Source organism: Diadema antillarum, unplaced genomic scaffold, assembly GCF_040938485.1.
Source record: "Diadema antillarum isolate AM-2024a unplaced genomic scaffold, OU_Dant_1.0 seq00000550_RagTag, whole genome shotgun sequence".
NCBI classification, from domain to species: Eukaryota; Metazoa; Echinodermata; class Echinoidea; order Diadematoida; family Diadematidae; genus Diadema; species Diadema antillarum.
The window spans coordinates 4,071,750-4,098,906 of NW_027271495.1; the positions used below are offsets into that span (position 1 = coordinate 4,071,750).

The 27,157-nt window shown below is 36.2% G+C and overlaps 1 protein-coding gene across 1 annotated transcript in view; it reads right to left on the bottom strand.

Moving 5' to 3' along the window:
- Positions 1-26,668, bottom strand: part of LOC139734906 (uncharacterized) — a 43,689-nt gene extending 17,021 nt beyond the window's left edge. The window contains exons 1-8 of the mRNA XM_071645685.1: positions 26,569-26,668; positions 17,022-17,210; positions 11,541-11,813; positions 9,899-9,985; positions 7,860-7,886; positions 4,069-4,221; positions 2,687-2,818; positions 1,697-1,978 (exon numbers count right to left, since the gene is read on the bottom strand). Coding sequence (XP_071501786.1) covers positions 1,697-1,978; positions 2,687-2,818; positions 4,069-4,221; positions 7,860-7,886; positions 9,899-9,985; positions 11,541-11,813; positions 17,022-17,210; positions 26,569-26,668 — 1,243 coding nt within the window. The remainder of the gene's footprint in view (positions 1-1,696; positions 1,979-2,686; positions 2,819-4,068; positions 4,222-7,859; positions 7,887-9,898; positions 9,986-11,540; positions 11,814-17,021; positions 17,211-26,568) is intronic.
- Positions 26,669-27,157: the final 489 nt, after the last annotated feature.

The window sequence follows — 27,157 nt, forward strand, 5'->3', positions numbered from 1 at the left end:
GGACAGTAATCACAGACCTGGGGTACATACATTGTTGTTTTGTCTTTCATTGTTTTCATTAATTAGTGTGAATTTTGTGTCATTAGTGATTCCCAACTGAATATTAATTGTTGTGAAATTGTCGGGGTATCTGATTTGATACAATAATTACAATAAGTAATTATATGCTTGTAAGTTTTAGAATTATTTGTTTAACCAATAAATCATAAAGGTGATTGGTTAGATTTATTTTGTTTAATTAGTGTTAGAATTATAAAGTATAAATTATGGTTTTAATTAGTAGACATGATAATGGAAGATGTATTCATTTTGGCATAGTGTTAGTATATTATAAGTGGGATAAATGTATTGAGTAGTATGTTAGTGATTTAACCTATATGTTAATTTATGAGAAAACATAATCTGTGTCAGGTTGTGAGACATACAGTATTACATATGTGTGTATAATCATGTTCATTTGAATTGAGTGCCTCGATTGTTGTACAGCAAGAATCTATTTTGGTGTTTTCACAACACTTTTGGATGTTTCATTTTGTGTAACCACATGTTTATTATGTTTTCTTGTTTGCTTGATTTTTGCAGGGTTGTTGTTTGGGTATGACATCAGTGATGTCAGAATAAAGTTAGCAATAACAACATTCTGAGTGCTGATACTCATTCATTTGAGTCCGAACCCAAAGATTGTTACACAATCTACACACCGGTGACTAACATCACCTCACGACAATAACGTTACATTATTTTGAAGGTTAGCAAATCTTTTTTTTTTAATTTGATGAAAAGCAGGTCTCTGCATGTCTGTGTTACCATCTATAGACAGTGTAATCCCATGAAAGATTCTTTCCAAGTCTGACTAATATGATCTCTGGGTATATCTTTTCTTTAAAAAAAATAACAAAAAAAAAAATCTAGTGTTGTTTTCTCATTTGGTGCCCATCCAACATAGATATCTAATCAAATCTTGGCAACCCTACAGGATCCAAAAAGGACACTCCTTAAATGACATTCTATTTTTGTCATCGAAGTATCTACATATCTACCTCTTGCAAAGAAGAATTTTGTATCTTGGCTTATTGCATGACTATTGGGGTTCTCCTTTGGGATCCTAGTGGTTACAGTATCCAATTTGACAAGGTGAAGGTGGCATCATGTTTTAAATTTGATTGAATTCTACGTGGATGCATTATAAAATTGATGAAACAAATTACATTTCTCCCCTCCTCATTTTTTCCTCACCTCTACTCTTTTGGCCCCTTTGCGGACATGATATGTACCTTGTGAACACCCACAGCTTTTATGTTATATCAATTAGATCATTTGTGTGCTGCAAACTTAATCTTATCAACCTTGGGCTCACTGAAGCAGAAACAGTTTATTGTTTTAGTAAGTGTTTTGGGTGGTTGTTATTCCATTTGAAAAACTTGAAATTCTACTTCACTGGGGAGTACCGGGGAGTGTTGTGGAGTACGATTGAACTGAATTTTCTTATGCAGATGATAAAGATAAAGTTTTGGAAATTGCAATAAGATCCCAAACAATGAACAATGCGTGACATATGCAAAATGAGGAATGATTGTAATCGTATAGCAAACTTCAAACTTGAATGAGTTGCAAATGCCTGTGTCACAATTCCCACATGGCTACAAACATGATGCACATCTAACAATACTTGGCGTATTTGAGACACATGTCTTACCGTATGTCATTATATCAACACTTAAGCTTGCTTGGTCTCCATATAAGGCACATTCATATTCTCCAGAAGTCTCTTGACTAATTGTAAAGACTACCATAAGCTTTTCTCCAGATGCATCCAAGGAACTCTGATTTCGACTTATGCCAGAATCACCACGTACACCATCCATGAGCCGGTAGAGGCTGACATCTGCTTCATTAGGTGGTGGCTTTCCTTCAACAACACAGGTGAGGGATGATGGCTGATTTGGATTTACTTTGATACTGGTGAGACTGGAAATTCCTGAAAGGAAAGAAAATAACAGTTGCACCATTCTCATGATAACGACTCTTAGTCTTCTTTAGTAGATAGCGGTTGAAATACACAGTTTCCTCACACCCTGGTGCAAAGTGATCCATTTTACAGGTGACTATAGAGAACAAGTTCACAGTGTCTTTGAGCATTGCCTATTAGTTAGTTCCCATCACAAGTTGATGAACAAATTTTTAGCTTAACAGGCCATATCACACTTGAACTAATATTGTTTATTCGTTTTAGTGACAAGTTGATGTTCTCTCATTGTATGACTGCTCACTTTTGTAAATATATAAAAACAAGGCTATTCGTAACATTTTCTTAATGTCAATCAATAAACTGATGGAAAAAGTCTTCCCCTACTCCAATTTCACTAATTTGTAATCATTCTTGATAATGCTGACGCCGTAACAGAAATTGTAACATGAGGATGATGATGATGATAGTAATAATGATGCCTTACCTAGGATGGCTTCTTCAGAGTAATTGCTTTATCAGAAGACCAAACTATTATTTTTTTTACCCAGTTTACTAGGTAGGTAGTGACATTGTGAGGAAGAAAAAAGAAAAAAAAATGCTCAAGGATGAATGTTCTAGGCCAGATTCAAAAAGAAGACCATACACCTGTCATTTCCACCGTACAAAGATGATCCCATTACTAAAAATCGTTATTTTAAGTTGCATTCTCTGCATTACCTGTTTGACAGTCCCTCTCCACCCAGTTTGGTAGACACTGTCCTGTACAGATTCCTGACACTTTGTCACAGGTGCTTTCATCACAGTGGCATGGCTGTACACAACCAAGGCCATAGAATGCTCCAGGGCACTCTGGTGGATCATGCAAAGAAATGATGATGGATTCACTATATCAGGTACTAATACAAACTTCAAACAGTGAAAGGAAAAAAAAAACTTTGCACTATCAGTCAATGTCACAAGAATGATGGATTGTTAACTTCCATTACCATTTAAGATTTTTTTTTTTTTGCACCGATTAAGCAGATATATGAGTCACATTATGCATTGATAATATTCAGGTATTTTTGTCATCCTATAATTATTATTTCCAAGAAAGTAATTTTCAAGGAACAGATGGCATACATAATTGCCATGATTAAGTTGCAAAGTCCACAAGCAAAAACCAAAAAAAAAAAAAAAAGCAGAAGAAAATGTGATGTCACACATAAAACTAAAAGGCATTTAACCCCATACTAATACTCCGATTTTTTGTCGGTGCTCCCTAACGCTGTAATATTTCGAAACAAAATTCTTTGACTTTTTTGTTGTGATCCTTCCCACACATTTTGATATCAAATACGGGTGTCAGATTACGTTAACCGAACACATATCGCTGAAACTTCACTACTTCTACATATGAGTTTGTATAAACCTATGGACCAAATCAGAAACTTTTCCAAGTTATTCAAATACTTTCCATCATAACTTTCTCAAAAAGTGTAAAATACCACACACACACACACACACACACACACACTCTCTCTCTCTCTCTCTCACTCTCTCTATCTCCCTCTCACAAATATACTTATGCACACACACCTACCCCAGAGAAATATATAAGAAAATCGGAAAAGAATAAATTGTGTGCATAAGAAATAAAAATCACAACCTATTATTTCCTTTGCAGAATTGATAAGGAAGTTATAAAAGACACTTGTACGAAAAATTGCTATTCCTAAAGCTTTATTCAGTGAGAAATACCCAAAGATGTGAATTCTCGCACGAATTAGAATGAATCAATTCATATGAAATTAAAGGAAAGAACTTTTGTAAATTCAGCCACACGGGTGTGTAGATTATTTTATCCTCTACCCTCATGCAAAATTTTGAGGCAATCGGGAGATCTACGGCCGAGATCTTGGGGTGATACAACCCCACTTCCCGGTTAAAACAAGACTGAAAATACACGATTTCTTTACCAGATTTTGTTAGTTTACAAGATACAGGAAAAACACAATGTCCCGTAAAGGTATGAAATGTTGATGACTGGGTCTCAGGAATGTATTCAGAAGAAACTAGCAGAAAATTCAGAAAATCATGAAAGCATATTATGTTATCACCTTGGCAGTTCACTCCATCATAGATGTTGAAGTAAGGAGCACACAGCTGATTTGGACACTCTCCTGTTATCTTGTCACATGGTGCATCATTTAAACAGTGGCATTTATCCGTGCAGTCAGGTCCATAGTAACCAACATCACAGACATCTGGGACTGGTAAAAAGAATGAACAAATCAGGCATTAGAATTATTAACTTTATTGTTAGCATCCTTTTCTTCTTGCTCGATAATAGAGAAATTGGGGAAATACAGTCACCCACAGCAAAAATTGATACAATTGTGTACTTTTCTTCTAAAAACACTTTAAAAATCTTTAAAACCAATGATCCTTCTCTTTCTTATGTATTGAGTTATATAAAAGATGCTCTTCTACCTTTTGATTAAAAAAATTAACCATGCACTACAATGATCCTTCTCTTTCTTAAGTATTGAATTATATAAATGATGCTCTTCTGCTTTTTTAATCAAAAAAGTAACCATGCACTACTTCAAATTGTTTTTTTTTTCAATGCCAAATTTCAATTTAACCTAGAAAGTTACTTGCCATATAAAAACAAGGCAAGTGCCAACTTGTGTCTCGCCCATTCGCGTACAAGAAATTAATATTTTTCTAACTCTCAGAAGTTCATTGACCCACCTATGACCTTTAACCTTGTGGTGACCTTCAACCCCCCAAGGGACATTTACCATCCAAGTTTGGTCACAAACGGACAAAGGGTTCAAAAGTTATGAGCCATAATCGAAACGCGCCATAAAAACTAAACAATGGGCCCTAAACATTTGTTGACCCCTTTCTGTGACCTTTGACCTTGTGATGACCTTCACCTCCCCAAGGGACATCTACCATCCAAGTTTGGTCACAAACGGACAAAGGGATCAAAACTTATGAGCCATAATCAAAATGCGCCATAAAAACTTAACATTGGGCCCTAAAAGTTCGTTGACCCCTGGCTGTGACCTTTGACCTTGTAGTAACCTTCAACTTCTCATGGGACATCTACCATCTAAGTTTGGTCACAAACAGACAGATACATCAAAAGTTACGAGCCGTAAACGAAACACGCCCTAAAAACTTAACATTGGGCCCTTAAGTTAATTACCTCTGCCTGTGACCTTTGACCTTGAGGTGCCCTTCATGTTTGGTAAAATGTGTAACTTTGTATAACCACTCTTTCCTCCAAGTTTAATTGAAATTGAAATCCTTAGTAGAGAGTTATTTAAGTTTTTGCAGCGTTACGGACAGACGACGGACGGACGGACGCTGCAGGCGATCCCTTAGTCTCCCCACACCTCCGGTGGGCTTGACAAAAATGACAGCTTTTGAAATGACAACTGTCAATAATTTAAAAAAAAATCTCACTTAGATGTCTTTTCAAGGCAATATTACATACAATTTCCCTTTTTTATAGTCTTCCTTAATTACCATATACATGTAAATAGCTTTGAGAATAGTACAACCCATTTCATGGACACTAAGCCTTCTAGTAGTTACTTGTTTCATCCACAGGTTAATATCTGACTGAAATTCAAGAAAATGACATTCAGAAAATGGTATTGAAGAGGCAGTGAGAAAAATGCATCACAGCCCATGTACATACAAAGTAGGATTAAATTTGCCATAACATTCAATGGGGCTATTTATTTTATACTTCACTTTTCATGATATGGTACTTGTGTCGATGTTCCTTCCAACAAGGATGCATTGTAGCAAGTAGATTTTGATCTTTTGTCTGTCTTGAAAAGATTTTCTTTACAGCAATACTGTAAATTCCAATGAGATTTGATACGAAAGGCAGAGTAGGTTTCAATACTCACTCTGACAATTGTTCCCAGACCAGTTTGTCTCACAGGCTGTAGTAGGTGTTTCAGAAGAATCTGTACAGATTCCATTATATCTGTTGCATATACCAGACTGACAGTGACATGTTTGACTGCATCCAGCTCCATAACGTCCATTGGTACAAACTTTGTGATAGCAAAGAGGGTGAACACAGGAGACATGGAATATATTTTTGGGAAAAATGAAGAATCAGTTACAAAACAACAACAAAAACAACAACAACACATTATCTGAAGCTCTTGTAATGAGCTGAATGTGCTCCCACATTCAACATCATTCCATTATGACATACGGTGTATCGTCACATCAGAGCGAGTCTTTTCTGTATGCTTAAATATCAATTTCAAGTATAGTCCTTGTCTGCCATTTTTCATTGTTTCTCTATTGGTTAACTTCTAAAAGGTTAACACCTAAAAATAAAGTCAGATCCAACACATATGCTTCTCTGGAACAAACAACAAAACACCAACCACGATAAACCATGTTACACAACTCTTTTTTTCTGATCTTATAACCAAACAATTTAAGTATGTGGTAGAAATTACACTAGCTAATCAGTGCTGATGTAACTAGCTATAGTTTATAAGACTTCTGTGAAATAAAAAATGGTTTATATAAGAAAATACATTCTATGCCCATAATTTTATACTATCAATAAAACATGGTTACATATGTGACCATGCATCACAAAACTAACAAAAAGTCATTCACCGTGATTTTATGTGAAGACTCAAAATAATTAATATATAGGTCAATTTATCAATCTTGAGTTTTTCATATTATTTTTTTTTTGAAAGAGCAATTCTACTTCTACATTATGCTAAGGTTTGGGGTCATAGCAGGAATGGCATTTTTTTTCTGGATTTGTTTTTTTTTTTGTTTGTTTGTTTGTTTGTTTGGTTTTTTTTTTTTGGGGGGGGGGGGTAAATGCTGTGATTTAGTATGTCTTAGAGGTTCTTTTAATTTCTCACAATCCCTTTACACATCCTTCCCTTTCAACTCTTGATAACTTTTGAAAAGATGATGCTATTGCTTTGAAGAGGTATTAGTCATGACTAGAATGCTGATGATAGAGCATGTTTAATTTCAATTTGAACTGATAATCCCTCAGTTGTTGTTGCTATGGAATTTTACATCATGTTTTCATCCCATTCAGTAAATTCAAGAATTGGGATCAAATAGTGGATTTGACCTACATATGCGCAGGTGTGCTGTGCTGTGCCTGAACCATACACTTTAATACATGGGCGTTAAATCTATGGCCTGAATCAGCCTTTTTCAGCCAATCTCTTCTCAAGGACAATTTACATTAATTCTTGAACACCAGCGTCAATTTTACACTAGCTTTCTTACATTCACTACTTACAGTATGTCAGCGAATTGGTGGGCCATGTAACCTGGCAAACCTTTCATAGACTTGAATGACCTGCTTCAGTCCGTCCTCAGTGAGAGGGGGGGGGGATGCAAGAAATGCACTACTAAGCGACTCAGGCTCATTCAAGCCTGTAAAAATGCATACAATCATGTATCGATCTTTGACGATAGCCACACCACCCCCTCCCCCCCCAAAAAAAACAAAAACAAAAACAAAAACAAAAAACAAACAAAGAAACAAAGAAAACAAAACAAAAAAGAAATCCCCCCCCCCAAAAAAAAAGAGAAAAAAGAAAGAAAGAAAAGAAAATGGTCACTACACTTGCTAAAATGACTGGCAGGCTCTTATATAGTTCTGTAGTGCTCAGACAACTGAACTGGATGATAGAATCTTGCACTAGCACATCTGAGACTTTGACTTCTAGACAGTAAATACACAATAGCATCACACTTGTACTGCATGCATCGGGTTTTTTAAATTGTATTCACTCTCATGTAGTCATAGAGTGGGGAGACCGATTAATCTCAGTTTGCTGATTGTAGCCTTGAATAGACTCACAGGAGAATGATTCCTTACCTGTTTCACAGTTGATTCCTTGTCTTCCTGTGTCACAAGAACATCCAAATGGATCAGGCAGGCAGAACTGCAAAGGACTACAGGTGTCAGGTGGATCACTCGCTCTAAATGTACATCTGAACTCACAGTTTGGTCCAAATCGATTCCCACCATTTGGGTTGCAGACTATAAGAAGAAATCAATCACACATAGGCCTATGTACTTAAATAAAGGTTTGCGGTAACTACAGTTGTATTTCAAACATTTTGCCAAAATGTCCATGATTCAATAAACATTGGTTGAATGCTGTCACTGAACCACTCTGTAAGTGTAAGCATTGGTGTCCACTCTGTGTGCCTTGCGTATTATGCATCCATTGAACTGTTTGTGTATGTATGAATGTACTTCGATCACGATCAGTTACACGTAAAGACATTGTAAAAAAGTGGCATGCAGTAACATGACACTATTATTATATGATTAACTCATATCTTGACAGACAGGTATCAGATATATTGCCTTTCATAGCCTTTATTAGTTTGTTTTCAAATGATTGGTATCCAGGGCGTGCGCAGGCTGTCTTTATGAATATCCATTAACGGGGACCCAAATATTAGAGTGTTAAGACGCTACTTATACACATCTATCATTTTAATCCGGGTTGGTCGCATAACAAGACAGTTCACAAAAACTGCATCTGTGTTTCCTGAAAATGACATACTATTACTCCATGTTCCACAGAGTATATGACTCGTTCACAGTGTCTCAGCGTTTCTTGAAAATTAACATACTCATACTCCATCTTCCACAGAATATGAGTCCTTTCATAGTGTCTCAGCGTTTTCTGAAAATTAATATGGACATAATTATGGTATCAATTTCCAAATTTTCCTACAAGACTAACAGGGTTAGAAGACATTGAACACTTTTATTTGAGGAAAATCATAACACATAAAAGACATTTCATGTAGATCCATTAGTCCATAATTCTGAAACCATTATGAGGTCTTGAGAGGAAGCATGAGTCTGCATTCACATGGATTTTCAAAGAAATGAGTATTGACCAACAAAGATAATGGGAAATAGACCTACTTGTATAGTTCCAATAGAGAGCACCTAATAACAATACAAATATCATATTTTGAAGTTTTAACAAGTTTTGTTAAACAATAATGTCAGTTAAAATCATATTTTCATCTGGAAAAGATATGATGTCACTCACGACCTCACTTTCTCATATATACTTGCATTGAAATTCTACAGTCATTGTCAATTCAGAGAATATGGTCCTTTCCCCTGCTTAGAGTTGTTACTACTTCAATCAAGGAAGGAAATTATGTTTTCATTGGCATGGTCTGTTTGTTTCTTTCTTTCTTTGTATGCTGTGTAAAAAAAAAATAAATAACTCGAAAGTGTGAATGAATTTAAATGAAACTTGCAGGAAAAGTTGATCATGACACAAGGGTCAGATGATTAAATTTTGGTAGTGACCCTAGAATTTGTACGGATTCCTGATTTTTTTTTAGCTTTTGGCAGATATATCGCATATCTGATGTTTACACACACGCTCTGAAGTGTTTAGCTGGAAGCTGATGACGTAAACAAAAGGCATCAGTATTGGGAAATTGGGCGATTGTCATCATGTGTGAATGGGTGGAAATGAGCTGCTTGGTTGAGGTTTGTGCTATCCGAGTGATTTATTTCTACATGTAGTATCTACCATTAAGTACAATTTTACGAAGATTTGAGGTGATCTATTTCTTTTGTGCCCATGTCAAGACAAAAAAAAATCTTTATATGATTCTTTCTATCATTACAAAGTCAACTTGACAGTGGACTTTGCTTCACCTTACGTAGTTTATTAAGACATGACAAGCATGGTCATTTTTATATTTAGATCTCCATAAAGTTTGAATTTCCCTGGAGTATACATTGTTAATGAGATCATGATATATATATATATATATATATATATATATATATATATATTTAAGTGTGTACAGTGTACTTACTGTCTAAACAATTTGGTCCTTTGAAATTGTTTGGACAAATACACTTGCCAGTCTCATCATCACAAACTCCACCATTGTAGCATTTGTCACAGATCCTGGTGCAGTCAGTGGGGCCCCATTTACCAGCTGGACAATCTATGCATAAGAGAAAATAGAATTATGCAAGATGCAGCTAAATTTGAATTTATCCAACGTAACTATAGGTCAATTGGCCAGATTCTAAAAAATAATTAACCTGACCTGACCAAAATCAAACAAGTGTATGTGTTTGCATGGTTCATCAATGCTTTTGTTTTCTTACCTTTGTTTTCTTTTTTTTGCCATGATGGATCAAAATCATATTTCATTTAATTAGTACATTGTTTCACATGTAAACACTGTCCCTTTACCAGAATCTAGTGACATATTTATCATACTGGAGCTTTGCAGGCAAGACCTTCAAAAAGTGGAAAAATGGAAAATGGCAGAGTACCTAAGCACAAAAAAAGGAAAAATTACATTAGACAATGCAGAAATCTGCACAAATGCAGAATATTTGGTGTCGGAAACATATGTCAAATTTTTGAATCCTCATCATCCAATCTACAGGGGATGAAATGAAAGAAATAAAACACCAATTGAACAAAACTGTAGATAACTGTGCAAGCATAAAGACTTGCAATTTGACAAAAAAAAAAAAGGTTCAACCATCAAATGAAACCAAAGCCCAATATAAATGTTCATTGAGTGAAAGTAGCAATAATAATAAACCACATCACTGTAATTTTGAGAAAAATTGGACAATTGATTAACAAGTTATGAACCTTTCAAGTTTTGGTGTTATCATTGCTGGATAAGAAGGCTACTAGAGTTCATGACATCATTTCGGACGACAATATAAACAAAATATAAGGAAAAATTCCACAAAATCTTATTTTTCATGAAAAGCACACATCCCATAAGCATGTAACTAAGGGTAATAGTGTTCCGCCTAAGAAGTAACAACAATACTCTTTCATTATGTTGGACAAGTGAAAATACATTGAATTTTCTTCTTCTTTTTTTTCTCTCTCTCTCTCTTTACATTGTTGGCCACAATGATGCCACGAAGTAAAGTAGTCTCATATCCAGTGATGACGGCAACGAAACCTAACAAAAAATCACAACTTTTGAATCAAATGTTTGATTTTCCTCAAACTTTCTAGAACAGACGTCTTCTACTGATATTGCTGCTTTCACTCAATCCTTTTTTTTCTTTTATTTGCTTTGGTTTCCTTCGATAGACGGACAGGTGTCATTTGTAATTTAGCCCAAGACTATATCATATTTTGTAAATTGATAAGTGCTTACCACTATAAAGGCACAAAATAAAGATCCATTCTGCATGGATGATTCCAATCTATTTCCAAAGATACCTCAGCATACATTCAGTAATCAGTGTCCATTCAAATCCATTGGTCAGTTTGTGTCAAGAATGTCATATACTTACCAGAAATGGGGGCTCTTGTTCTCTCATATTTTCATGATACTGGAAAAGGCACTCTGTGTAAATTACTGTTTGTAAAGTTGCACTTTGACCACACCATGTCTATGATACCGACACCAGATTAAACTCTGACACAAATGCAGGCAGGTAGACGAAACATTGACAATTCTTTTCTACTGATACACTGCTTTCACTCACAAACTTGTCATAGATAAAATGACTTACCACGAGCAATAATTCTGTACAAGGCTCCCCTTCCTTGACCTCGCATGTTACTGTAGTGAATCTCATAGATGCCTTCATCCTCAGCCACAATTGGATTAGAGAATGTGAACGTAGTGGTCGTCTGTCCTGACACGGGAGCTCCTCCATCTTTTCTCCAGACAATGGTTCCAAAAGGACAACCAGGACTACCTGTAGCTATCATTTGAATTATCACTCCTGTGTCACCTACATTCACTGTACGGGTGAATCTCTCATCCTCAGGCTCAAAGCATGCTAATGCACAGAAATAATATAGTTTATAATCAATACACCATGACTAGACTTGAATATTACTCTTCAGCTACAGATTGGTATGTTCTCTCTTTCATATTGTTTGACAGGCAGTCACGATCAAGATCAACTGTGTACACCCCAAATCCATATTGGCGATCATTTATCGCATTTGAAGGCAATATTGGCATTTTAAAAACCATCAATGTCAAGTACATAAGACCTGGCTTATAACTGTACTCGTGTCAAACATGTAGTTCAAAGAAAAATCGTATAAGATTGTTTCTCATATCCGAATTTAGGTTTGAAAATAAACGTTCGCTATAGTAGTTCAGTTCATTAAAGCTCACTTTATTTTAACATTACCATTTTTTTCTCAAAGAAATAGCAAACCCATTGGCACTTATGCAACAGAAAGGAATATAAAATATAAACCGCAATGCATGTCATGTCTTTTGATTGCAGCAAATAAAGGACATACTGAACACAAATGTTACTGGCTATTTCATGGTATAAAGGTGTCTCAAAGTGACAGAAATACATAATGATGAGCCCCATACAATCATGCTAGCTTGTAAAACTGGATTTCAAATATCAGAGGTGTGGAAATTAATGTGATACTGACTACCTTATTTGCCCAACATCTGTTGACAGCATTTATTTTTCAGTATTTTTTTATACATCTTTTTTCTTAGATTTTTTTTTTTTTGAAAGATTGTAGTGTGTGTTCTTGCGCCTTTGGTTTGTTTTGTCTTGTCTTTGGTAATGTTTAGTGTTTCCATAAAGGCTGTTTTTTCTTTCTTTTTTTCCTTCCCTCGTTTTCTGTCTATACGATTCTAGAGTTATTTGTGTTCATGTGTGTTAGAGAGTATAGTCCAAAAAAAAAAGAGGATTAGACGCCTGGTAATTTTACGATCATTGAATGCTATCAAATGTTGTTTTTTTGTGATTTCAAAAAGGTATAAATCATATGTTTTATGGAAAAGGACAATGTTTTTGTACTGATCAATAAAATCCAGAAATACCTTATATATCAGATTTTGGGAGGGACGCCAAGATAGATGGCACCAAAATGATCATAAGCTTGAATAAATCAAACTGACTGTTATTGTTATAGTATAGTGTGGGTGCAACAGTCAAATTTCAGGCCTATACAACCTTGCTTTGTTGTCTGCTCATCGCTTTTGTTTGATGGTTTATCCTATTTGGAGGGTGGTAAAACAGAACTGGGATGATGTAAATCCAGTCAAATTTCTATAGGGCCTTTACATATTCTGATAAATGATGGAGAAATTAAAAAAAAATGATATGGCTTGAACTAATTTTGAGCTGAATTCCAATGATGCAACTCTTGCCCCCTTGAGTATTTCGAGGCATTCGAGGCTGTCAAAATGGCCAACAATAACTGAAATTCCAAAATATTTTCCAATGAATGGTACAAAAGCATAAAACCGTTAAGGTTTTTGAGGGTGGTATATCTGAATAATGCTGCTCTTCAACCCTGACAGCGTTGAATACGATAACTGGCCACTTATCTAGTATAACCAAGATAAGCCAAAAGACATACCAGTAGAAAGGGATTGCAATGAACAAAAATCGAGAGGAGTAGTTCTCCGCTCAAAAAACAAACAACAACAACAACCAACCAACCAACCAAACAAACAAACAAAATAAAACAAAACCCCACATTCTCAATTTTGGCCCCGGGGAGAGGATGGGGACATTCAAGATGAACACACACACACACACACACACACACACACACACACACACACACGGGCTCATACACACATACACACACCCGCGCGCGCGCGCGCACACACACACACACTGATCACAAGGTGACAGATACCATGTTTTAGCCATTCATATCGTCCCTTAGTGTCATGTTTTCCTTGTTTGTTTGTTTTTCCTTACTTAAAAATGTCAAAATTTTCCACCGAAAGTGTTTACCAAAATGTTGAACTTCACACTTAAATATGCAAAAGCTTCCTTGCAAAGTAGGTGGATATCCCCTCTTACACCCTCTCGTTGCTTGGTCACGATGCTTTTTCTCCCTGCATGTCCTTCTCCCCCGGAAACATTCCTGAGTATGACCATGCATGTACATACCCATCCCTGGGTGCTATTCTCCCTCAGAGTGATAAAATCACTTCACCTTTTGTGTTTTCTCCCCAGCCCCTTTCCGAGGTTTCTTACATGAAATCGCTGCAACTGGATGACAGCCACTTAATGACGTTTTAAGAATATACAGGTTTCAATATTTAAACAAAAAGCACGCACCAGTGACACTAGAGGAAATAATGCAACTTCACATCTTGGGAGCCATGTTGGCTGCCAGTTTTAAAGACATTTTGTATGTCTTTTAAGCATAGAGTCATTAGTGATATAGTTCCTACATATAGTTTTCTAGACTTTGATATCTTAAGGATGATGTTAACAAAGACGTTTTCAGCGCGTGCATGAAAAAAAAAATCATTTCAGACACACCATGCATTATTAGGATATCTTAATAGAGATTGGCATTGTTGAGGTCATTTCGGATGCCACCCTTCCTTAGCTAAGACCGACATTCGTTCACCATTTATGAGAAAATTAGTTGTACAGAGCGTGTAAAAAAGGTAATCCAACTTTGGAGGGCGACGTCATAATTGTCAGCTGTTGAGAGCGCATTGTTGACTGTGAGGAAAGGGGAACTCTTTCTCTTTCTATTGATTCCGGTTTATGAATGTCATGCGTGACTGAGTACAGGGACTTCAAAGACAGCAATGACAAGTTGCACTTTTTCAAAGTTTGAGTATCACATGAAGGAACAATGAATGTCTCACCCGATGGAAAAGATCTGTCAATGAAAGTGGTAAAATAAACAGGCCAGCCTGTACAAATGCAGGTCTGTGTTTACAGACAGTTTACAAACAGGGTTTCTTCAAACCTTTTATGGCTCATAACCTTCAACATGGCCACGTTGTCGACAACTTGGTGTTCACTCCCACATGGGCTAACCATTGTCGATATTTTCGCTTTATATTCAAGACATAGTAAGAGGGGTATGTCTAATTTGATTTGTTTTTCTTTTCCGGATTTGTTATAATTTTCATATTTGATATATTTCATAGAATTATATTATACACGCATGGAAGCCTAAATGTATTTCCTGTTTCTCACTGTTGTGCATGTTTGTGTACAGTTTATTTACATATCATGTCTAAGTGTGTAATATTCCCATGTAGTGTATTTTCTAAGTGCAGAGCAATAGTAATATGACAGTAATGACATATAATGCTGTAAGGTGATGTGATATTAGCTTAGTAGAATGGTTTTGTTTGTTTTTGAAGGATATGAAGAGTTGAACTTTCGTTTGTTTATATTTTGTAAATGTATGGTACTATAAATCCGCTGATTTAGTGTTGTTTTTTTTTTAATCCATTTACTGCATGTGGAAATTTATTCATGTTATTTATATAGTGCATGTATATTGTCTATTTGTTAATGTCTGAATTTATATGTATGTCTACATCAATATCACAACATGTCTATTCAGTTTTAATTTCTGTAAATATAATTTATAGGATTATAAGGAATATGATATTGGTATGACAGAATATCTTAATACGTTTTTTACATCTTTTTCTTCAACTGTGAAGATTGTTCCGGAACCTTACATGTACTTTTACTCTGTACACATGGCACTATTAGTCTGCGGACTTACTGTTATGCTTTCTATTGATTTGCAATAAAACTGAATTGAATTGACTTGACTTGAATTGAAAATGGTTTGCCGCTACGAGCTGTGTGTTGAATATGCGAGAGAAAGATGGACCGTGTGAGTTGGCCCTTGCGGGAGTGACCAGGTTATCAGACAGGTGGCCATGGTAAAGGTTATGGGCCGTGAAATGTTAGAAGACACCATCAACACGAACCTGCAATATGGCCTGTTTATTTTTGGGCACTTTCATTGACAAATCTCATTCATTCAGTCATACATCCATCGTTCCTTCATGTGTCACTCAAACTTGGAAAAAAGTGCTAATGACGAATGTTGTCTTTCAAGTTTGTGTACTCAGTCATGCGTGACATTTATTAACAAAACTAGGTACCAATAGACAGAAAAAGAATTCTTCTTTCTCACTACTAACATTGCGCTCTCCATACATAGCTAACAATAAAGAAACGATAGCCCTCCAAAGTTAGATTACATTTTTTTTTTATTTACGCACTGTACTTCAAAATAATGCATTGATTCCATTCAGATCTGATCAATCACATATATATTCCGGAACACAACAGCTATGCAGTGTTTTAATGAGAACATGTCCTTAGAAATTGGATAACTTGTGTTGGGGAGCCCTGTGAATATACAATATAACAGTGTAAATAAAATTGATACAAGATATAGGGTACACGTTTGAACACCCTCTCCACTCCCCCCCCCCCACCCCCCACCCCCCCCCCCAAAAAAAAAAAATTGTTTCCATGGATTTTGTATGTTTATCTACCCAGGATCAATAATTCCAGCCAATCTTACTCTTCACAGTGCAATGCTAACAGGTATTTCTTAAATCTGCTCTTAAATATATTAAAACATTGTAGATGAGACACCAGAAACATACATAGGTATTAAGCTTCACAGTTTTGGTCCAGTGAAACGAATATTGATACCAGTATGCTGCACTTAATTCTGAAAACTCTTGTGTGTGTGTGTGTGTGTGTGTGTGTGTGAGGGGGGGGGGGGGGGTCTCTATAACAGGTATACCTGTCTCTAAAAACCTTTTATGTGGGAATTTGGCAGACACTTTGGTGGCCATTTCGAAGAAATCTCAATACTCACGTGGATACAAAGTATCATCCAGATTCAGATTCAGCACCCTCAGAGTAGGTTAATACCATCAAAACAAAGTTGGGAAAACATGTTTTTTCTTCTGGCACCCAGACTATAGAGTTGTTGATAGTATTTCTATCAACAAAACGTCTATCATAAAAGTGAGGGGAAAATATACAAGTCACAACACCAGTATTATCTTGGGTAAACTATTATGTTCAATAACATCTAATTGTCATCTGTAGGCATACATATAAACTATTATGTAATACCATCACTTCTTTTGAAGAATGAAGATATTGTCTGGTCGTCAAATCCTTCTTGTGAACCGCGGCAGTAAAATGCTCCAAATCCCTGCACATCCCACTCATCAGTGGATGGAAATTGTATACGTCTGGCAGAATTTGCAAAAGAGCCAGCTGCTGGAGGCTCAGGCCAAGTGTCACTGGGGATTGGTGCTGTCCTGCCAAAGTCACGGGAGGCTGATGAGGATGGAGAGCTTCGATAGCACTGCATCTGGGAAGCTGCATTCTCAATGTCTGAAAATCCACCTGAAATCACTGTGATGTGGACTCTTTCACCTGGATAGAGAAATATCACATTCATTTAAATTCAAAAAAGTAATATTAGGTATTCAGAAATTACATCTTTTATTAGATGTTTCCTCAAGTTACAGCATTCAAACAGTACATCATAATTCCTCTACTTATTTCCTCAGAAAATCTATCAAGTAATAGTTTTGTCTTTAAATCACCAATGAATTTCAAGCCATACAGATTTCTGAAAGAAATAATTTTGTCTCTTATTGTAGGGAGATAAAAGTCAGTCCATAAAATATTCAAATTGTTACTGCATATAAATACACCTATGTAGAATGTTCTCCTACAGACAATGATTAATTTTGAAAAGAGCATCAAGAGGAGAATCAAATATGTGAACTTTTACAGAAAATGCTGGTATTGAAAAAAAAATGATATGACAGCAATGAAAATCTGAAAGCTGCTGATATTTTCATGGAATTGTGCGATGGCATTTGTGGAAAACTCAGTTACTGCACAGTGGTGGATCCAGAGGGGGGCGCACCGGGCGCGCGCCCCCTCTCTATCTTTAGCTAAAACAGCAGAAATAAAAAGAAAAATTGGAGGGTTGGGCGGGACCCCTTTAATTTTGTAAATGCGCCTCCCCTTTAAGGAATTCCTGGATTCGCCCCTGCTGCATGCCATTTTTTTTCTCAATTCATTCACACTATGAAGCTGACTTTCATAAACAGAGTAATGACCAGAAAACTGAAGGGTAGCAGCTTCATTAAGATTTGGACATTCAGATAATATGTGAAGGAACTGTAAAGTTTTGTGAGTTATTACTGGACAGTATGGTTGCAACTGCAATATACCTCTGATGCATATGATGACTTGATCATCTTACAAACTGACCTCCCAATGGTTGGTGCACAAACATTTTTATGTAAGGCATGTTTTTGGTCAAGCTGTATAAAGCAAAGTGTGTGTGTGTGTGTGTGTGTGTGTGTGCGTGTGTTATCCTTTAAAGTCATCATCACTTGCCAGGTTATTGTAACGTATTGCCACGTAACTTGACATGAAGAAAACATACAACGTATAAGCCAGTTCGGGGTTCCAGTTTGAGCATGAGCAGAAAAAGGTCATTTGTACCGAGAGACAGGTTGGTTTTTAATTTCGCTGAGATAAGCAACCCTCTTACTGTAATGCTATGATTGTTCATGGAATCCTTATAAATAGTACGTGCCAGTACATCCACCTGACAGCAAGCCTGGGTATTTGGCAATGTTAACAGAAAAAGTTTGTTAATGTATTCAAAACAGCACAATGAAATAGATGCTTCCCAAAGTGTTGATTGACAAACCATTCTGGTCACTTCATCTACACAGGTTCATTCTTTGTTAGAATACGAGTTCCATAAATTGCTATGTTGGGCAAGCTGCTGCATTATGTCGCTTTGAATTTAGTGAAATGCCTAACCAACTGAGAAAAATGAAAGGTCATTTGTACCCATGTGCACATGAGCTATCTCCGAACTGGCTTATTCTTATCATTTCAAGTCAAAAACAACATGTAGCCAACATTTTGTGTGTAGGTCAACAGGAGACTAGGGAGGTCATTGCATCATGTGTTTCCTACTCATACCTGTCACTGTTGAATTCAAACTTGAAAAACTTTACAACTGAACAATCTATTTGTTTGAATTCGCCATATTTTAAAAATAAAATTTCCAACTGTATGGTGTTGCACTGGACAGTAAGGAAATGTATTTTTTATATCACGCTACACCATGCACTGTGTATAGTAAACGCAAGGTATAAGTACTAAAACTATTGAGTTTTTGGTCACTTAGCCCTCTTCACCCAGTTAAATATATGAACATGATGAATGTATACTTCGGCAGTCAAAGGCTGACTGACAACAATGTAGTGTTCGAGTACTATTTGATTGCTTGTCCTTCCTGTATTTATGACTATTAACGAAGTGATGATAACATATTTGAAGAAGAAACCTTGTGTGGGTACAGAGCTAAGAGGTACGATGTATTGGAATAAACACAAAAATAAATGCACAGGATTAGGAAGTAGTCAGGGTGTACAACACAAGAGTTTTGTGTGGTGTCGAATCTGTGCAAACCAAACTGCATGCCAGTCAGTCCGCAGTGTGAGCGAAAACGCACGCATTTATTCAAGTCGTATGCATGGCTGAGCGGTGCTTGCATATCATTGAGCAGATACATGGTCATGAATAAATCCGTGTAGAACGAGTATTTAAGAGAAAACATCAACAAATATGCTCACGATAAAAATAAAAAGGAAAAGAAGAATATAGAATATCAAAATCTCTCACGAAGTTCGGTATTGTATTCAAAAATATTCCTTCACGTTTGACGCCAAAAACTAACATGAAATCTTCCGTGCCCCTCTAAGATATGATGAATTGTATTGTATCACATTAAGGGCACATTTTCTCATTTCTATTTCACTACCAGTCAGGAACTAGCAAAATTCAGAGAAATGTCTAGCGTCGAGTTTAAAAATCTTCGCGTTCGCAACGGAATTCCGGGTCTGTATTGGTCGAAATCTGTCGCAAGACGCGGCGTGTCGCATTGCGTAGTATCCATCGGCTGCTGACTCAATGCTGTCGGCTACGAGCTTTGAGGTTTACTTAAATGAAATGTCGTTATAAGTCCTGCTGCATTCAATATATACATGGATACATGTGGTGAAGGTTAATCTGTACTAGCAAGAACAATAGAGTAAAACAATTCTGTTTCATGGGACAAGGTAAAGTGCCCTCAAGGGATTTACTTCCAAAAAATAATTGTTCAGGACTAATACATGTTCATACTTCGTACTAGGTGTTACAAAAACATTTCCCACTTTTGGTTCTTAATAGTTCAAAAACTATGTATCAGATAAAAGTGTCATCGATATGAGTAATAGCTGAATAGTGTACAATTGAGTTTTAGGTAATTTGAAAATGAGAGCCAATATTAGTTTCATAAAATCTATGATTTATTTCAATGTTAGGTTCCAGATTTTGATCGAATTTTAACTCTCTGTACAAAACTTGAACTTTACACAGGAACCAATGATGTGTACGTAAGTGTGCACTTACAATGACCCTCAACAATGGACCTGGCTACCACCTGTTCCGAGCTCTGCTGCAAGGCACATGAATGCTTTATCATTATTCATGTGGATTGCCCTGAGCACTGCTTGTCTGAATTCTTGACACAGGGTGAAATGCATGCACGTGAAACAAGTAGGCACATGTTTCCATGTGCTTGCACACACCACATTTCAGAATGAACAAAGACTAGCTGCGATAGTGGAATTCCTCATGAAGCATTCCAATCCTGGTCATCGTCCACGACCATTGTCTGGGTATCAAAAACACACTCCTATACACACCAATAACGCCTGTGCAAAGTTAAAGTTTAATACAGAGGGTTGAAAATAGAGAAAAACAAAACTGAATCATGCATTCATTTTCAAATTATCTCCAACAAAATTGTACACTATTCAGCTATTGCTCATATCAATGTTATTGCTATCTGATATATAGTTTTTGAACTATTAAGGATCAAAAGTGGAAAATGTTTTTGTAACACCCAGTACATTGAATATGATTCACTCTTCCAAAAAATGGGAAACAAGAATCACATGGAACATTAACTGAGAGACGACATACACACACATGCACATGTGCAAGATGTACAGTGATTGTAATATAATCTCTATACAAAACAATTGCATGACAATGCATACCTTCGAAATAGTGACACACACTCGCGGCTTGCACAGGTGTAGTCTCATTTTACGACGTCACATCGCTCTCACGCGTGTTCATTCACTACCCCACTTCCGGTAAGAAAACATAATTTGCCCTGTTTTCAACAGGAAAATTCAAAACCCTGAAAATGGTGCCCCTCTTCGTTTTTTAATTGATCATACTCGCTCAAGTTTCACGATTGTGAAATCGAAGAAATTACGGAGATCTATTTTCAATACCAGTCAGGAACTAGCAAAACATCAAACTATGATCTAAAAGCTTCTTAACTCTTTCTGTGCCAATGAGTCAAATGTGCACAAATTTCACACACAACCCTATGGACAGTAAATAAATGTGGCATGCAGAGAGTTAAACACTGGCAAAATAATCGTTTACTTTGATGCTAAAATGGACTACTATATTGAGATCAAAAATAGGGAAATTAGGTATCAAATTAATGAGCATTATCAGCTCTATAACTTACTCAACCATCGTGGGTCAAACAATGCACTGCAAAAGCTATGAAAGCTGTTGTTGCGACCTCTGCAAAAACTCTCGCAAAGTATCGCGAAATCTCGTCAGTCTCAAGGGCACAAACTGCGCAAACGTGATTCTGAATAAAATTGTCGTTCGTGCCTCATTATCGCACTCGCTGCGGACTGACTGATGCTAGCATCATCCTGCATGCGTGTTCATTGCAAACTTTTGCTTGTCATTTTCTGGGTACAAGATTTTGAAAAGTTTCATTACAGTGTGAATGGAAAATTGTTATTTTGCAAAGTTTCATTTTACATAAGTTTCCCATAAGATTGGCCCTTATGAACGTATATGACATAGATGTCATTCCAGTGCAATATATTTTTATCTTATATCAAACATGTTTCTTTCGACAACAATTTTGATACACATGGGTTGCTGGTTTTAAGCAAATTTGAGGCGTTTCTCATTAAAGATCATACCGCATTAAGGGTACAACGCAAAATGGGAACAGAAAATAACCTGACATCCCATACATGACCCTGTTATCTCACAAGCTCTATCACTAAATATAACTCCGTAAGATTATCCGACGAAATTAAGAAGTCCAGTGCTTGAATACATCTTATTTACAGAAAGGCTTCTAGATAATAATATGTTATTCCAAATGATGGCTCAATTTTCATTTCTTCAAATTCAATTCAATTATGTACTTTTTATTGAATTCAATTATTGAATTGAATGGCTGCATATTGTTTTCATTACTGTAACTTCAAGCAAAGAAATGTCTGTAGTGTAGCCAATGATTCCAGCTAATATAGGCCGTAATGACATTTTTACAGGGTAAGAGTAATCATCATCCGCCCCCCCCCCCCATCAAAATTTTCAGAATCAGCTTATTTGTCACTGATGTCCATTTGTCACTGATGTCCTAGTGAACCCCTGTAAGAGTCATAGGCAATAATGTGAAGCTATACAAAACTTGTGGACTTCTCTATAAAGAAAGACGAAACAGCGTCGAATGAAAACTTTGTGGCAGGCACCTATCAGGAAGTAAATGTGCACTGATCCTTTTTTTTTTTTTGTAGCCATGAATATGGTGGCACACGTCCATGTACATGTATTTGTTGAAAGCACATGTATAGGCTAGGTAGTCACACTTTTTAGTTTGTAAATATTCATAAGGAATTTTGTAGCACTTTCTGGGTGCAGAGGTGTATTACAGTTTGAATTACACTAACTAAATCAAAATGGCAAGCTTTTTTAACGAAAACGTTTTGAGCAAAACGACTATCAGAAGGGCATTTGCATACTCATTGACTGACTTTTGTGTGAAAATAAGAATGAACTGCTTAATCTTGCATAGGTGAGCACATATTAAAGACAAAATGTGACCCGGCCTGCATCACAAAACAAACAAAAACTAGCAAGACATCGATTTTTAGTTAAAGGCAGATTCTGAAAGACAAGACTTTAAGCTTTAAAATAATGTATAACTCAATTCATATGGAGTCTTTTAACCCACTGAAATATTGGAAGAAGCACACACTCTGGTAAACTTACACTGAGAAAAGAGGCTCTGAATTATAGGGTCTATTGAAAACACCTAGGGCATAATCTCATACCAAGCTGCATGTGCTCTGCACGATGAATGCAATGAAAAAAAAAAGTAACAGGATGAAAACGTCATACCAACAGCAATGAAAGAATTATTAGATTACGCGATAATTGAGCGTGCTTTATTACAACATTCTATTCTTGACTAATAAGATCTTTCAAAGCAGTAGCATCAACCTTTCTACACTTATCAGAGTTTGAAGTGAAGAGTGAGTACAGGGCATTCAGGAAATGGAAGGGGCCCTCTTAACTATACCTAGTCACACTATTGGTTTAAAAATGGTGCTCTCAAAACTGCTAAAAGCCCAGTTTACCAGTCGTTTTATGATCCGAATTTTAATGCAGAATAAGAATTGCTCTTCCAGAAAATACACGCACACACACGCACAATAAAATCAAGATTGTCTAGGTTAGCCCGTTTGTCCTTGAAACCTCACATAAAATCAGGGCATGCGACTTTCTGTTGGGTATGTGATGCAAGGTCACAAATGGTAACTCGTTTCAAAAGTCACAAGAGTCATTTTTTTTTTTTTGGGGGGGGGGGGGTCTTTAAAACATTCTGTTTCTGATGTTCACCTTCGGTATTGTTGTTGTTTTATTATCCATCTTTTAACCCACTCAGTCTTATCCTGAAAATTTTCAGGTCAGATGAACACATCTTTAGGGTAAATTGTTATTTTCCATCTTTCTTTAACTGTACAATCAATTGTTCAGTAAAACACAAAATGGCATCGGACGGAATTGCCACAAAAATGTAACAGACAAAAACTGTAGACAGAAGAGGGAGTTGTATTGTGGTTGAGTGAGCACACATTAAAGATGAAGCAAGGAATGCGATTAAACTGTGCTGTTTATGCCGTAAGGGGGTCAAACAATGGATTATGAAACGTCAGTACCTTGATTTTTTTTTTGTTATTTGTTTAGTTATTGCAAATCTTTATAAAGAGTGGCCTGATCAACATAGATTTAATTATAAACAGCATAAGATGGACAGGCAAGTTTCAAATGACATAAGGTAGACAAACATTAAACATTCAGAATAGAATAAAAATTAATTATACAATCATGTAGATTTAAAATAAACTATCTGCCCGTCTTCATCAGGGCTCTGTTATTTGTTAAATCCGTTGAACATGAACAGCCAAAAAAAAAACACGAAACAAAACAAACAAACAAACAAACAAAACAAACAAACGAACAAACAGAACAAAACAAAACCAAAGAATAAGATTGTTTAAAAGAATGTACTCATGACAATTTAAAAATGAAACATATGATAGAGTAAGATATTAAAATTAAGTAAACGTACATGTGCAAATATATCGAAACAAATATTCAAATCAAATTAAATGAACGTACAAACATCTTAAAAAAGAAATGGTTCAATTCTTGCTATGGCGACTGCCGCGCATCAATTTACCACATAATGAAAAGCTTTGTATACCGCAATGAGCACAAATCGACACATTTTGTGTGCAGACAGTGTAACGCACAAGTGAGCATCACTGACCTCTACTATGTAGGTCAGTGGTGAGGATCCGGTATATTCGCCAAGTTAGTGTTCGCGCTCATTTATCGCGCTTAAAAATGGGGGTGTCGTATGAACAGAAGGATCCCATTAATTGTCTATGCGATGTTTCCGTGTTGTCGGTTCGCACGGGGAGCAAATACGTGAAAGTTGTCATGTGGGAGACATTTACTTTCACCAGATACAAAATGTTCACAGATACCCCAAATGATTTTTGATACTTTTGAGAACTGGCCATCTTCATAATGTTTACTCATCCATCATGCATGACTTAAATCCCTCTCTTTCACACAGATTAAGGGAGGTAAATATTCTCCGAGAATGTAGAAATGTCCTTGTCAAATGATTTTCCTCAAAGCCTATTCAATCAGTAATTGTGCCATTATTGTAATTATGATGTTCATTCATGGAAGTCCATCCTGCAGATTGCTAATTACAGTTTGTGGGTCACTTGTATTGACAGTTGTTTTGAGTAATGCTGTTGTAATAATTTGTTTAAGTAATTTGATTTTTTTTAACTTTACCGGCCTGCCATTATTGATGTAATTATTGTAACATGAACAGGTGGGCAAAGAAAATTGGGCAGCCATAGCAATTCAAGGAGATATGCAAAGAAATAAACAGCTTATAATAATGCATGATGTTATTGCAAGTGAAATGCATTTAAGTATCACATTAATTGTTCTCAAAATGCTCAGTCATTGGACTAACAATGGAGATTACATTTTTATTTTTGCATTTAAAATAAGAAACGTTTACACTATTGCAAGTTTTGCATGTTTATTGTTTAAAGACAAATTCTCAGAAATTAATGTACATGAACGATCACGATGTGTTCTAGTAATAGTATAATGATTTCCTGCTTGCACAAGATTATCAGGGGTTTAATTGAGGTATAACACCACGTAAGCCTTTTGATCAGAGTAGTTGAAGTACTCAATAAAGCCTCTATGATACAAGGTTTTTTATGCTTAAAGCTAAATACACTGCATATAGTGTAAATGAACATCAATGATGTGTTGGCATCAACATAATTCTCTCAGCAAATTATCATAATTTGATCATAGTCATGTATTTACACCAAATTAAGCAATGACACACTACAACTAAGTCTCTGATCTTGATTTTACACAGTAAATGCACATGTGGTTGATAATGTTACACAAACAAATCAAGTCTATATATTTGTCATTTAGGTTATAGCACATGTATCTGATACACCATAGCCTTTACATTGACATTAGTATGTAGGCCTATGTGTAGTTGATTTATACCAAGTTAAACATCTGTTAGTACAGTGCCTTGATCACTACCGTACAGTGTACTTATATAACATATGCGTATAACTACGTGTAGCTGATATCTTGATCATACTATAATTATTTAGTTGATATAGGGCTACAGTATCATGCAGGTACAAAATTAAGCATCTTTGTAGTACAGTATCTTGGTCATTTATCTCATACTCATGTACATGTAGTTAATGCCCCAACCTGGCCTTTATTTTGATTATAGTATGTACAATTTGTAGTTGATACGACACATTATGCCTCTATTTTGATAATAACAGTCAAGGCATTACACCAATGAGCTTCTTTCTTTGTATGATCTCCAGCCTAAAACTCGATATAAAACCTGCCACTTGTGTCAGGGATCACCAAGCTGCTCATACTCGGTAGGCCTACAATTAGTTTCCCTCTATTTCCTCTTTTTGGTGAGCCATGAGACCAGCTGAGACTCTCTGAATGTAACTTTTGTGTGACAAAATGACATATTAATTTTATTTTAAGTTTTATTTGACATATATTACACGGAATATGTCAGCAGCTTCATCCTTTTAAAATGCTTACTTTTAGGAAGTTAAAAGCCTTAACAAATCAATGTGGATAATGCAACTTACATGAAGTCTTGCAATGTAAACCTATCGATCATATACAATGAAGGTCAAAACATCAAAGGCACACAATGAAGCTCACTATATCTTCTATCCTGCGTGCATAATAATTATGACAATGTACTCACTTGCAACACGAATTTGACATAACGTGGCAAGAACAGCAAGATACTCCAACAGTCTCCACAGACGAAAGACAAACGGCCTGTCTCCATGTATCGAAACCATGATGATTGATGATTACACAGCCACTCTAATTATCTTATGCATAGGCATTTGGCATCTCGGCTCTGAAGTCACATCTACCATAAATGCAAAATTTCCGCTTCTGTGAACATTATTTCCTTTTTAGCTTGACCAAGGTCTATAATTTAGAAATCTGTTTGATCAAAGTCAAGTGTTGTCGAGCGCACGGAGTGCTCTTTGCATTCGCGTTCACTGTTGGATTCCCCCCGTACGCCCGTGGGAGTTTCATGGCCCTGCATCTCATTGGCCAGTAAAAACCACGTCCTGTACTTCCTTACTTCGGGACATCCCCACTGACTTCATTAAACAGCTTAAGACTGCCTGGGAATACAATGGTACTTGCATTACTGTCACTGTACACACAGACAGGTCCTCATACTAGGTGTTACAAAAAAACATTTCCCACTTTTCATCCTTAATACAATTGCAGTTCGAAAACTGTATATCAGATGACACTGTCTTTAAATCTTA